The 14912-nt window shown below is 54.7% G+C and overlaps 1 protein-coding gene across 1 annotated transcript in view; it reads left to right on the top strand.

Annotated features, from left to right (window-relative positions):
- Positions 1–3367: 3367 nt before the first annotated feature.
- The window catches only part of LOC127475576 (heparan sulfate glucosamine 3-O-sulfotransferase 3A1-like), a 33799-nt gene continuing 22254 nt past the window's right edge, over positions 3368–14912 (top strand). The window contains exon 1 of the mRNA XM_051797537.1: positions 3368–3943. Within this exon, the coding sequence (XP_051653497.1) occupies positions 3384–3943 (560 nt within the window). The 5' untranslated portion in view covers positions 3368–3383. The remainder of the gene's footprint in view (positions 3944–14912) is intronic.

Genomic DNA, 14912 nt, shown 5'->3' with positions numbered 1-14912 from the left:
CCAGGACCATCCCGGGGCTGAGCCCATGCCAGCAGCAGGATTGGTGCCAGGGAGCCCCGAGTCACGGGTACGACGCACAGCCCTGCACGCCGGGGTGGCCCCGCTCCCCTGTGCCCTGCCAGCCCTCCAGGGAGGGTCCCCACACACCCATGTGCCCACCACGGCCTGCAGAGCTGCCCCAGGGATCCCAGCACCCCGAGGCACCCCACTGCTGCCAGGCTTTGGGTCTGTGATGGGTGCAGGGAAAGGCTCTGAGATGGGCAGATCGATCAACGTGGCACAAATTTAAGGGGGAAAAAAAAAAAGAGGCTGCGCTAAAAATGTTAAGTCAGCTGAGCAAGAGGCTGAGTAAAATGAAAAGCACCTTTTGCTCCAAGCTCTAAGACATAAAAACTCCTCTAAGTTATCCCTGAGAAGGGTTATTTTTGCAGCAGGGCTAAAAAAGATAAGAAGTGTAAGTTCTCAGCGCTGGATGCCATGACGTCAGCCACATAATTTTTCTGGCTTTATAGTACAATGTTCGTCAAATGGTCTTTGTAGCGAAAGAAACTCTTCCAAAAATAAGGCCCAAACCTGTCTGCTGAGAAAGAATCTCAGATTTGCAGCTGTACTAACAGAGCCTACAGCAATGTGGGGTACAGAGGGGTGGAACTATGCACTATTTCCCTGTATTGCCCTTTCTAAGGTGTAAGACACCTTCCTTCTCTGAGAGCTGTTGTTGGCTCTGGAGCCTCTGGTCCCTTTTCAGCCCCAGCAGGCAGAAACGATGAGTCAGGGTCTGAAAAAAAATCACAAGTTTGCCTTAAATATCGTGGGGCTGTTTTAAATAAGGATATATTTAGCTTATTGCTTTCTAGACACCGAAACTTTTTAAATAGGCTCTGGTCACATTTTCCCTAGGCAACTAGTGACTTTTTAAAGGAAAGCTGAGATTCTCACCAATGTTTCCAGGAAAAATGCTGCAAGCAGCAGACCTGTGATACAAGCCCAGCAGATACACACTCTACGCTCTTTCACACCAATTTCACTTCTCTTTTCTGGTTTTCTCCATTTGGAAGGACCATTTATTCAGACAGAAAATGTAGCATTGTTCTAAGTGTCTAAGGAAAAAAAAGTATCATAATAACCAGCATAAAGAAGTCAAACCACTTTGCATTGATCTTGCTCCTTCTGCAGGGCCCACTCCAAAGCCCATTGATGTCAGCAAACTCTTTTCATTGACTTCATTGAGCTGGATCAGAGCACAGATTTATAAAGGCACTTAGGTTCCTAATGATGTAAGTAGTTGCCTAGAGGTGTTGGGGGCCTAACCTGCTTATAGCCTTTTGTAAAACACACCAGGCATCTACTTACATGTTGGAGCATTGAAATACCTGAAATGCTACAGTGTCTTGAAGTCACCAAACATACGGAGCTGGAATCACACTCACTAATTTTAGATAAAGTGATCTGGCTGCGTTGCAGCTGGGGTGGGTATGGGTTTGGAAATTCATATATTCGAGATAAGTTTCTTTTCTTAGAGAGGAAAAATGCCATAAAGTTGGGAGAAGATCTAATAGAATAATTCATTGCAAATAACATTTGTTATTAATTTTGGCCTGTTTACTATTTGGAAACACATTTTTATTAGGCAGCCAGCTCTGCAGATGGCTGATTATAATTCATTGCAATTTTTCCTCTCCTTTTCATTGAATAATTTGTGGATACACCAGCTTTATTTCCAAGCAGTTGAAGTTTAATTCCTCAGCTAGGTCCACACCAAACAGCAGGGAAAAAAAAAAAATCTAAGTCAAGTGTTTCATGTGCAAGTTTGTTTAAAAATTCTATAATCTATGACAAACATTTCAAATTAAAAGGGCATTCCCACAGGCAATGAAATAATGAAGCCCGTAGAATCAGGCAGGCGAGGCATGAAGCTGAGAGCTATTTCCACATTTTATGTACTCTCAGAGGAGAAGAGCAAATTCCGAGAGCAACATCGTGTTGTGTTTGTAGATATTTCTTACCAACTGCGGGCCAGACTCTGCAGCCAGCCTGAGGGCAACTCGTGCAAGAGAGCAGGGAAAAGGCTGATTCCAGGTCTTCCTGCGTGTGTTCAGTGCAGAGCTCGGTGTAGCTGTGATACCACGACTGTGTTTTACACTCTTGTCAGTGCTCTCACTGGGTTTGACAGGGACCGTTCCTCCATGTGAAGGTATTTGCCTCTGGAAGGGTGGATGCGATCACTGGGCAAATCGGGAATTTGTTCTCAGGTCCGGCAGGATTGAGGGGGGGAGTTCAAAAATCAAATCCACAGGCAGGTGGACAAAGCACAGTCAGACGGACACCGGGGGCTGAACACACAGCACTCGCTGGACGGAAAAGTCCCGCCGAGCTCGGCTGCCAAAAGAGCCTGTCCGCGGGCAGCGGGAGCTCCCGCTGGGGCTGGAAAGCGGACAGCACCGAGGGAAAAGCTAACCCAGATAGCTTTTGTGCTAGCTCTGTAAGCTCTCTGTGCCCTACGGGGCATCCCGCACCCGCGGGAGAGCCTCGGGGTATCCCCGCACCCCCTGGGACAGCCTCCCGAGGGGCTCCCGCATCCCTCTACTCACAGAACAACCTCGTGGCCACCCCCGCACCCCCTGGGACAGCCTCCCAGGGGGCTCTCACATCCCTCTACCCTCGGCGACAGCCTCGGGGACATTTCCGCATCTTTCTACACCGGGACAGCCTTCCAGGCATTCCCGCACCCCCCCGGGACAGCCTCAGGGGATCCCTACACCCTCCGGGACAGCCTCCAGAGCATCCCCGCACCCCCCGGTAGACGCTCAGGGACATTCCCGCATTCTTCTACCCCCGGGACAGCCTCCCGGCCACCCCCGCCTCTCCCGGGAGAGCTTCCAGAGCATCCCCGCACCCCCTGGGACACCCTCCCGGACACCCCCGCTCGCCCCGCAAGGGCTCGGCAGCGCCTTCCCTGCGGGTCCGCCCCCCCGGCGCTGCCGGGGCCGGTCCGGGGGCGGCTCTGCCCCCCGCCCCCGCCGCGCCATTGGCCCCGCCGCCCTCCCCGCTCCGCCCCGAGCCCGGCGATGTCTCCGCCGAAGTTTTTCCGCGGCGGGCGCCGCACGTGGGAGCCCCGCGCCGAGCCCCGGTCCCGCATCCCCCTCCAGCCCCCGGAGCGGCAGCGGGGGCGGCTCCGCGCTCCCCCCAAACCCGCCCCCGCTCCCCCCTTTCCCCCCCGCCGGGGGATGCCCCCCTGAAGCGCGGCCGCGGCGGGTCCCCCGCGCAGGGGATGCGGCAGCTCGCAGCCCCCCGGCCCCGCGGAGCGCAGCGCGGAGGGGCCGCGCCGGGGGGCGGCCGCGGAGCATGGCCAGGGCCCGGCCCGGCCGCCGCCTCGGGGTAGCATGGCCGTGAGCGCGGCGGCCCCCCCCGCCGCCGAGCCGCTGCCCCGCAGCATCTTCAAGAAGTTCCTGGTGATGCTCTGCTCCCTGCTCATGTCCCTCTACGTCTTCTACTGCCTGGCCGACCGCTGCCAGACGCTGCCCGGGCCCATCATCGCCGCGGGCGCCGCCTCGGAGGAGGAGGAGGGCGGCGGCGGAGGGTTGCTGGGGGGCTCGGCCGAGCTGCCCCCCTGGCAGGCGGCAGCGGCGCGGCGCAAGCGGCTCCTGCAGCGGCTGAAGCAGCGGCGGCGAAGGCAGGAGGCGGCGCCGGGCGCGGAGGTGCCGGGCGGGGGCGGCGGGAGCCGGGCCGGCGGCTCGGGCGGCGGGGGAGGCACGGCCGGCACCCTGACCCTGCTGCTGGGCGAGGGCAGCAAGCGGCTGCCGCAGGCCATCATCATCGGCGTCAAGAAAGGGGGGACGCGGGCGCTGCTGGAGTTCCTGCGGGTGCACCCCGACGTGCGCGCCGTGGGCGCAGAGCCCCACTTCTTCGACCGCAACTACGAGCGGGGACTCGCCTGGTACAGGTACGGGACGGGCCGGGGATGGGATCGGGAACGGGAATGGGGCCGGGAATGGGGATGGGGCCGTGGCCGAGCCGGCAGTGCCCCCCGCTGGCCGCCCGGACCCGCCGCCCACCCGCGGCTCCCGGACCCGCAGCCCTGTCCCCGCTCCGCAAACCCCTCGCCGATCCTTTTCTCATCCCCCGATCCTCCCCGCCTCGCCCCCCCACCTCAGCCCCCGTGCCCGTTCCCCAGTTCCTCGGGCACGCTTCCCCCCCAGCCCCTCGCTCCACCCGTCCTCCCGTCCCCGCTCCCAAATCGCCCAGCCCGTCTCTCCCCGCATTCTCCTCCGCCACCCCATCCCTGAATTCCCCGACTCTCCTCTCCCTGCCCAGCGCACCCCCAGCCTTCCCGTCCCATTCAGGGTCCCTCCGGGGGTGCCCCCCTGCCGCCCGGGGGTGGACCCCGCACACAATGGGAAGAGCGGTGGGCGCCCCATCGCCCTGGGGATGCACAGGGATGCTGAGGCAGAGGTAACCTCCTCCCGGAGAGGAACACGGCCCCTCCAACCTCTTGCTGCTCCCCTACTTTTCTCAGGGCAGAGGGGCTTTACAAAACCTGACTCCCAGCCGAGCCGCCCCGCAGCCCCGGCTGCCTCCCCTTGCAAACCATCGCATCGTCACCTCCCACAACCCCCAGCCCAGCGATGCAGCCGTTAGAAGCCGCTTTCCTGTAGTCAGTGCAGAGAAAAAAACCTGCTTGCCATGTAAATATTTCAGCATCCCAATAATGAGTAACCGAAAATGCCAGTTCCAGGAGCGTGACCCCACGCGCTCACCTTGCCTGAGAAATGAGCAAAAAGGTAGATGGGGTTCGGTTTTCAATGAATTTGTGTTGCTTTAAACAAAATAAAAGGTGCCCCTTTTCGAACGAGCCAGTAAATGTTTAAGCCAAGAAGATTCTCACTGATGTTGTTTAGATGTTTTCCTTGTGTGTTTTAAAGTTAACAGAGCAGCGTCTCCTGGCAGATTCCTGTGGAAGGGATTGGTTGGGGTGGGGGCGACACTGCTCTTTCTCGGAGTGTGTCTGTGTTTGTGGCTTTCTTGAATGAACAAGCGAAAAGGAGAGGGCTTCGAGTACCCCTGGAGCTTGTTTTACTTTGGTGTTAAGCCCAGCTATTATCGGAGAGGAGATGATGATTTTGGCTCAGCTTGTGGTGACGGTATTGAAATGTGGAGTAGGATAGTACTGACAGTCCGAGTGTTTATATAAAAGTCTTAACACGTGGAAGGGATGAGCTTCCCTGTGTATCCGCCGGTGTCAGGAACACGACGGGTTTCTGCAGGCAGCAGAGTGTGGGTTCTCCGAGAAGAAAGATTTCCTTTCGTGTGGGCTGAAGCTGTCTACAGAATTATATTTTTAGTCTGTGCTTATCCAATTTCCACATGCTGACCCTGTAGCAGAGAGGAAACGTTAAAAACGAATCTGAAAAACCTCAAGAACTCTAATCAAGCCTTGACTTTGAAAAATAAACACATGGCTGTGGGGTGGCATCTACTGCAATTTATGGTGGATATGCAGAAAAACTCATTTATCAAAGATGCTCTCGAAGCCTTGAGGAGCAGATGGCAGTGGGATAGACCCGCTTCTGGAAGCAGTCCCTGAGCGAGGAGTGCAGACCTAGACAGAGGAGGAGCCACAGGCATTTAGGGCATAGTACAGCCCTTGATGTAGGGGATTTAATTTTCCAGAGGTTTGGTCTTGCTCTTGCAGCTCTTACTCACTGGAGGTGCTGTCCCGAGCGCTCTTTGTGCAATCATTATGTTTTAGCAGTTGGCACATGAGCTGCAGTTTGTTTGTTCTGGTATTTGATGTACTGAGTTTCATCTTTTTTTTTTTTTTTTCCTTTTTTATTAGCCCTGTGGAGGCTGAGGTACAGTGAATTCTTTGTGTGGGATTATTCCTTTGAGACCTAATCTTGCTGGCTTTGCTTGTATGAGTAATCTTTACTAACACACGGGGTCCCGGTGCCGTGGCAGAGCCGCGGTGTCAGCCCGCTGGTCACCAGTTACCAGCCTGTTAAAAATACTCACTTAAAAAACTCCCCGTGTCTCTCCACGGGTCCGCTGTGATCTTTGAGGAGGGTTCAGCGCCGGGGAAATGGCCAGATGTTTGCCAGGGGTCCCGATTCCTTATCTCTGGCATCAGAGGCTTAGGTTTCACGTGCACTGCTGTTTCCCAGCAGTCAGACTAAACAGCATCGTTACAAGGTATAAACACTCGGGTTGGCTTTCAGCGCCCGCAGGAAGCAGCGGGGAGAGAACCCTGTCCCAGGGAACAAAAACCTGGTGGCTGTTGCAGGGACTCAGGCTTGTGGCTTGGAAGATCCAGCCACCCTCTGCAGCTGATGCCGTTGTCACCGGAGCGTGGAGGTGGGCTGTCACTGGGATGCCACACCAGGACCATGGCAGGGTGACTGTAGGGTTTTGGGCATGAGGGGAACCACGGTTCCTCCTGGAAACAAAAGAGCAGCTCCAGCAGCAGCTGCTGTGAGGATGGAGGGTGATGCTCCTGGAGCAGCTGGTGGTACCTGTAGGGCAGCGGCTCGTGAGGCACAGGCTTGATGACAGCAAGTGGTGTCACCTACTGGGTGACACACAGTGCATGGAAGCACTATCCATTAAATGGAGTGGAATAACGGCTCGGCTCTTCCAGCCCTGGGTAAGGGGCAGCTGTCCTGCCGAGGGGCTGACTTTGTAACAACCATCTGAGGGGGTTAATTTGGTGAGTGTGACACCTCCGTGTGTGCCCGTGTGGGGGTTGCATGTCAAGGGGAGTTGTGAGTGCCGAAAAGAGCTTTCTCTGGTTTGGGTTTTTAGTCCCCTCTCCATACAGGGACAAAAGGAGGGAGGGGGCAGCCCACAATGCTCGCATTGACTTCAGCGCCGAGATCGCTGCTGCAGCCCTGAACAAGGCTATTGAGCTGACAGAGTTCAATAGCAGGTGAGCACGGGCTTTAATAGAGTTCAACTGCCATCCCCCACCCCAACACGGCTGTACAGCCTGGGGAAAACTCCCGAGAACAGGGGCTGAGCCAGTCATGTAAAAGAAATGTCTGGATTAAAAGAAAATATCTGTATTTGCGGGTGATACTGCGAATCTGACTGGTTCCCTCTGATCCTTTGTTAGTCTCGCGCTGATTGAGCTGCCTGTTGGAATGTCATTATACTGTCAGTCACCCCAGGAACATTTATTTCGTATGTTTTAATCTCCCTGCCTCTGTAGCACCGATGCCAATTTCAGTAGAGCGAAGCCAAGCTAATGTCATTAGATCACACTCGATCCAGGGGAAGATGAAAGATGATTCAAAGTTACCCTGTCAGGTTGGGAGTTTAAGTATCGCTCCTCCCTGATGCTTCCAGAGCTGGGGAGTTCTGGCTCCTAATTAATGTCCTCTTGGGATTTTTCTCCGAGGCTTTCTTTTTTTTTTTTTCTTGTTTCTTTGTAATCTAGGCAGGCACTGATGTTTCTGAGTCAAAGGGAACAGAGAACATCTCAGTTGCTGAAGAGGTCTGGGATGGAGGAAAGGAGGTTTGTTGGGAGGGGATGTGCTTACAGCAGCTGTGAGCAGCTGCATCCCTCCTTGTGCCGTTTCCCATCCTCTGTGCCTCAAATCTGGGTGAAATCAGAGCTGGGGATGGAGGAGTCAGGCCACTCCTGCAGCAGTGGATGGCCTGGAGGTCCTGGGGGTTTGAGGTCACCATAATTCAGCAGCACAGTCTCTGAGTGCTGTGTAAGCATGGGAAGGAGGGTGGGAGTGTAGGCACGGTGGGCAGGAGTGCGTGGATGATGCCAGGGGGGATGTCAGGGCAGTGAGTACAATTTGTGGAAGGTGGAGCAGGACCAGGTGGCCATTGGGAGGAAAGACCTTGTCAAACCCCCTGGCCTAAGGGATGTGCTGTAGCAGTAGTTGCCTTTAAATGATCATCTCTCCACCTTTCTCCAGCCATCCTTGCTGCCTCTGCAAGAAACACCAGGTCTTTGCCTGTGTTCAGGCCCAGAACGTGGCTTGTGCTGCTGGACATGGAGTTTGAGCCAGTTTGGGGTTTTCACTCCCTGTTTGTCTGCACGCCTGCCTGTAGGAACGTCGGGTTTAGCAGCACCTTCTCCTTGCCCTGGGAACATCTCATCTCCCAAACACATCTGAATTACTAACAGCTTCAAGTGCAGCCTGCAGCAGTTTCTCTGGAAATTGCAGCCTTGGACAGCCACACGCTGAAGAGGATCAAGGCCCTTGTTTATTTATTAGCTGTGCAATCAGACACCTCCCATACCGAGCTCCCAGGGCCAGGTGCTGTATAAAAAGGGAACAAAAGGTGGTCTTGGCCCCAAAGCACAGGTAATTCACTGTAAACAACTGCTGGAGATGGGCTGAGCCTGGCACAGAGAGTGCATGCCTTGGTTGGGTGGTGTGGGCAAGGAAACGTGGGAGATGGAGGATGAGGTGGGTTTATCGGTGATTGAAGGGAGGTCTCTTTGCTGGGGAAGAGCAAGGGGGAGAAGGAGCATGCTGGAAATTCTGGTGAGATCAGGGTTGGGGTCATTGAGATTGTATAAGACTCGTTCTGGTGCTCATGTACTTTGCCACTGCCTTTGTGAGTGATCTGGGCTTGGACACTCCAAGGTACTTCAGTAAAGACCTGAAATAGTTTGAGGGTTGACTGGGGAGATGTCTTGGCCTGCCTCAGTTTGCCCATCTGTAAAATGGGAGGGAAGTCACTGCCCTGTGCAGGGGTGGAACAGCAGCACTGTGGCCCTGTGGCACCTCACCTCACACAGAGGGGAGGAGGTGTATGGAGTCTGAGCTTGTTGGGCTGTGCCGTGGGTTAAATAACACCCAAAGCAGGTGAACCCCAGCAGAGCTGCTGACAGAGGTTCTACAGCCTTGGCAGGCTGGCTGTCCTCTCACTGTGAGGTGCAGTGGACACCTGATGGATGGACCATTCAGGGATGGCATTGTCCAGGCACATGCTCCTCACAAGATCTACCTGCAAAGACCTGGGGCTGGGCTTTTCCCCCTCTTACTCCTTAAAAAGACCCCAAAGGGGTTATTATTTTTGGTGATTCTTTTAAGCATTTTGCATCTCTATGTATCCCTTCTGTTTTCTGTTATTGGATAAATTTGAATCCAGGGTTTGTGTCTGTTTTTAATGATGGAATGAGCTCCTGAGTTGGCATATCAGAAGGCATCAAAATGAGTACTTGGGATTTTATTGGACTCTTCTCTCCAGGTCCTGGGGTCTGCATGGGGATATATATTAGGGAGGTTCAGAACTCAACAGACCCATCCTCCTTTTCAGTACTGCTTCACACCCGGTCCCTGGAGGGGATCAGCGCCTTCCCCATCCACTCTATGGCTCTGCCTGAGCCTGGGGTGCTGGGAAATGGGGCTCCCCTGGCCCTGCCTGCTGGTGCTGAGCAATCATGAAAATATGGCCTCGACTGTCCAAGATGTTGTCAGTAAAATTCCCAGAGCCGGCTCTTGAGGAAAGCAGCACAGAGCTCCAGCTGGCTGGGGCAGGAGCCCATTTATGGCAAAAATTGGGATACACTTGAGAGAAGCAGCTTAAACCACTAGTCCCCCTTTAAGGCCGGATTTTGCAAATCCTCACCTATGCACGTAAGCCTGTCCTGCTGCCAGGCTGTGCTGCCTTCGGGGGGTGGGGGGCTCCTGGGAAGTCATTACATGGAGTCTGGGGTCCAGGGCCGTGCTCTGGCCACACCATCACCACCAGTATGTCTGTTCAACACAGCCCAGCTAGGATTTCACCCCGACCTTTTGAAGTCTATAATAAGAGCAGTTAGGTCTGGGGAGGGGGAAGGGAGCTGGTACCTTTCCAAAGAGTTCAGAGCGAACAACAAGTGATCAGAAAACCTGAGAATAACCCCCCATGAGCCCCCTCATCAACATAGACATTGAAACTCCTGAGCTGCTAATTATGCTTTTCCCCTGGAGAATCCCGAGGTAACCCAAGCTGCTTTTGCAGGGAAGCAGCAGAGGCTGGTGAGAGGCAGCAGGGGCGGGTGTTGTGGCCATAAATCTTGGCAAATTCTCTTTATGTGCAGGTATTACGGGAGGGAAGTGGATTAGGTTGCAGTTAAAGTCGTGTAGCTGGAGTTGGATACCGGGGTCTTACCCCGTTCCAAAGCCCCATGTGGGGCAGTGGGGGTGTTCATTCAGGGTCTGGAGGCATCCCAGGGACTGTGACAGCAGCTGGTGGTTTTGCCTGTCTCCTGCCTAACCCACCCCCCAGGAAATTCGGGTTTTGATGGTTTGGAGTTGAACATATTCAGCTCCAAACTGTGCCCACCTGAGCCCCGTGGCTGCCGAGGGGCGCGAGAGCAGGACGGTGACCGCAGTGAGAATATAAATAGAGTTGCTCGAGGAAGTGAATTATTCTTGGCATTTCTTTCATCAAATGATGTGATTGTGCAGGAGGAAATCTTTCAGTGAAAGAAATTGCCGGTTCCCTTCGTGCACGGCAAGACCATCCTTCTTCCTTCCTGGAAGTGAGGAGATTCATTACGTGCTCTTTCTGTTGCAACACCATCTGTTGCAGAGACATAAAGATCCCTGCTCAAACTCCCCCAGGCTCGAGGCTGCTGCTGAGTACATCTCTGGTGGGAGATGGAGGAGAAACTCCCCATCACTGCCCCAGGGGGAGCTTTGGAAGCCTTGTGTGGTTGTTTTCCCCACGGCCGAGCAGCTGTGCCCAACCATCGCATAAGAAATTCCCACTGGGGCCATTCCAGGCATCTGGACACCTTCCTTGCACCAATCCCTGCAGCTTTTGGATGCCAGCACAGCAGCTTCAGTGGGATCCTGCCTGGCTCCCGACTGTGGGAGATGGAGCAGCCTCCCGTGTTCCAGTTGTACCCATTGACTCCAGTTCCTGTTGGCTGGAAAGTGGGATGTGAACAGTCAGATCAGGTCTGACCACAACTGCCCTTCCCACACTCCATGGGGAGAGATGTTCAGGTTCAAGCACACCACGATGGGAAGCTGGCTATTTATTTATTTATTTTTATATATCTCTCTTTAGTGGGGTTGTTTTTTTGCTGAAAATCCCAAAAAGCCAGGCTGATTTTTCTCTGCCATTGCCCGTTGGAAGAGGGCTCCCTCCCACAGCCCGTGCTCTCTGGGGAAGCCTTTTATGGAAAATTATCAAATCCAGTAGTATTGCTTTCCATGTTTATCCCTGGTTTATGTGGGTCTGTGTGCTCACATCTGCAGCTTTGGGCTCTCAGTGTTGTGTTTTATCATTACTGTTTCACTTCTGCTTTCGTGCTCTTGTAACATTGAGCATCTTTTGACATTATTTAAACACACTTGCACTGTCTGAACTGGTCTGTTTGGAAAGCCCAATCTGAGAGAAATCCCCAAGCATTGGCATGTTCCAGCTCAGTAAAACAAGTGAGGAAACGTGGATTTCCCACCTGGGGGAAGCTCTGTGTCCTGACCCCTCCAGTGCAGGGATAGCAAGTGAAAGGCAGGAGATGCAGTACCCAGGAGAGGTGGTGTGCAGGGAGCAAAGGAGGTTCCTGGCTCAGCTGAGACCCCCAAAACATGCTCCAGATCAGTGACCCCACACTGCTGATGTGCTTCAAGCCTCTGCAGTGTCCAGCAGCTGGACATGCTGCTTTCCCCATTTTGGATCTGGACTTTGCCTCCATAGTTGTTCCCTTGGTTGGCAATTTGCTCCTTCAATCCCTTTGGTTTCCAGCATTGCTGGAGTCCAGGTTGGACCTTGCCAAGTTTTGTTTAACCCTCAGTAAGAAGCTGTTTTGGAGGACCCTGGGTCTCCTGGTGCAGCAAGGCACAGCTTTCCCCTGCTCCTGGGTGACCTGTGCCCATGTTCCCCAGGCCTGGAAGGGGGAGCAGAGGGTTATCCTGGGTGCAATTATTGTTGTGCCATTAACACACTGGGATTTGTGCAGGTAAAACTGGTGATGGCAGGAGTGGAGGAGATCTCCCTCCTCTGAGACACAAGTGCTGGGTCAGAGGCCTTATCTCTGGTGTTCCTCACTTCCCAAAACCTCCCTGGTAGGGGATGTTGGCAGAGCCAGGGCACAGCTGTGGGTCTGGCAGATGGTCCTTGGGTTAGTGCCGTGCCATGACCATTGGCAGCATTGGTGGAATGTTGGATGCTCCACTCTGCCAGTGGGGAAACAGGTAGAAGAGCACATGTGGGCAAGACTGAGCACATGGGACCTCTTGTCCTGTACCTCCACCTGCTGCTGCTCTCCTCTGACTGTGGCAGGAAGGGAGGTTGGCTGGTACAAGCATCAGCTGTGGGTGTTCAGTGTGTGCTGAGCTTCACCAGCCCTATCCCCCTGGTGCTGCTCTGCAACAACTATGCAGGATGTTCCTCAACCTGTTCCTGCTGCTGAAGGTCAGGAAAAGTTCCCCTGACTCCTCTCACACGGGTTGAGGGTGCTAATCCCCCTGTCTGGGCTAACTTCCAGCTCAGGTAGTTCTAGTCTCTGCCCCTAAAAATTCACTCTGCTGTTTCAGCTGGCTCCAGTCATCTTTGTTCCCTGTCCACGGACCTGCTGGGCACTGTGCTGCTGGCACAGACCCACCACAGAGCTCAGGGTGGTTGGCTTTTGATGGCTGGGAAGTGGTTGTTTCTGAAAGATAGTTTGAGGTTTTTCTCTGTGCAAAAGCTGCATGTCACAGCAAGGCATAAAGCGAATGTTGTGCAATAACCCTGCCCCCTTGCACTGCTGAACTCTGCTGTGAATATGAGTATTTGCCCATAAATGTTTGCCTGGTATTCAGCAGTCTTGTACCTGTGTGATAAAGGTTGTTAGTGCCTCCATCATCTCTAAAGGAGGAGAAAAACACAAAAGGCAAATCTCACTGCCTGCAGCAGGCAGAGCACAGGCAGAGCACAGGCAGTGACATGCAGAGCTGGGCCAGAGGAGTGTGGTTTGGAGTTGACAGCTGGTGCAGACACCTCCTGTGCAGGGCTTGGGAAGCCTTGGCTTCTGTGGGTTGTTTCCACCAGCACCCAGCTGCCCTGTGTGCCCTGTCCCAGCCAGCTTCCCAGCAAGGCAGGGCCATGCAGAGGAAGAGGAGGAGATGAGAAGATGCTGAGCACGGGCACATGTGCACTTTGCACCATGGTCTGGGTAATCTGAGTATAAATGTCCATCAAACCCTTGCTCCCCATCAGCTCTAGTGCTGAAGAGCCTGGATGTGTGTGAACTGTGTTGGTTCAAAGAATAAAAAGATATATCATTTACAGGCTGGTGAGAGCTGGGTAAGCACAGCTGAACTTTCTGAAGCACCCCTTCAGATTTATGGGCTTCCAGGATATCCAAGGCTGCTCCTCTGTGCCATGGCAGCAGGGTTGGCACTGACCTGTGGGCTGGGCTGCTGCAGCCCCGCCAGGACCAACATTTGCTTTGCAAACATTTGGAGTGGTTTGAAGTCCAACTGCTGCCCTGGCTCTTCATTCCTGCCCATCTGCTGGAGGGTTTTGCTGCCTGGATGGAGGGCACAAGCCCCAGTCTTCTACCCTGTGCAAATCTGGCTGGGTTTAAGGGCTGACTTTCTGAGCAAGGACAGAAAGTCCGTGGGTGAATGGCTGGGAGACAATGTGTGTTCCAGGGAAGATGCCATGGGAATGCTGCATTGCCTGGTCCCACTCCCTGTGGCAGGAGGTCCGTTTCACAGCGAAGAGGTGAAGGTATGAAAGCCCAGACATCAAACAGGCTGAACAAGATTTCTTGCCCAGCTGCTCAGTTGGACCCTCCTTGGGCAGGAGGTGGGATTTTGTTGTGCACCTGCAGTGACAGGAGAGCTGAGCTCCTGAGGACATCATGGCCCTGACAGCACGTGCTGCCCATCTCCTGTGTCATCCAGGGCAGCTGAGGAGGCTTTGGGACACACTCAGCTGGCTGGGTGGTGGTGAGCAAGGGCCTGTTCTGTCTTGTGCCTCAGTTTCCCCATTTGTGAAATGGGTTTATGCTGATGAGCTACTCTCAAAACATTAAGCTCATTGCTTCCCCTGGGACACATATTGTCTCCCAGCCATTCACACCCACTCATGGACCGCATTTTTTTGTGCTTGCTCAGAATGTCAGCCCTTAAACCCAGCCAGCTTTGCAACCAGTGAGCACCAGGATCTGTCCCTCCAGCATCACCCTCTCTGGGCTGTGTTTGCTCCAACCACAGGCAGATGCAGAAGATGCCCAGAGGGCTGGATATGGAGTCACATCGAGTTGAAATCTTGTTCCCACACGCCCGGGGTGTGATCCCTGCCCAGCCCAGCACAGGCACCAGACCCAGGGCAGAGGTGCTCAGCCCCAGAGCCGCCTTCGTAACAAGTCACGGTGATGCTCCGCCTGCTCCTGGCCCTGCCACCCGCCCTCCCAGCACCAGCAAACCCTCTGGAAGGAAGAGCCTCCGAAAGAATTTAGTAGGACACACAGTCAGTCAGCCCGGGAGGCTCCGGAGGGGCCGGGCTGGGGAAGGGGTGCCCCGCCTGACCCAGATGCCGCGCTCAGCAGTTAATTGAGTTTGACCGTGCGCGGTGCCCCGGCTCGGGGTCAGCACAGCCTGCCCGGCCGCCGGGGCTGCTCTGTTTGCTGTGGCACAGGTTGAGCTCTGCCCTCCCCACCCCGGGGGTCGTGGCCCTCTGTCACAGCCCGGGGACCCGCTGCCCCCACGGTGGGATGCGGCAGGGCGGGCGAGCCGAGCTCGGGGCGCTGGGTTTGGAGTTTACAGCTTCGTCTGCGCGGTGCTGCCTAATTGCACTTGAGTTGTTTGGCCAAGTGACAGCGAACTGCCGGGTCACAGCTGATGCCTGCATGTGGCCCCGTGCCTGGTGCTCCCGTCCCTGCAGCCTGGCTGTTCAGGGGGCTTTATGAGAGTAAAATCCAGCATTTATTGCCCTCCCCTGCAGCCTGCCCCAAAACAGAGGCA

This window comes from Manacus candei, unplaced genomic scaffold, assembly GCF_025592945.1.
Source record: "Manacus candei isolate 608988 ecotype Guabito, Panama unplaced genomic scaffold, ASM2559294v1 h1tg000047l, whole genome shotgun sequence".
NCBI lineage: Eukaryota > Metazoa > Chordata > Aves > Passeriformes > Pipridae > Manacus > Manacus candei.
Note: the sequence above shows the minus strand (reverse complement) of the source record. Positions and strands in the feature narration are given on the sequence as shown.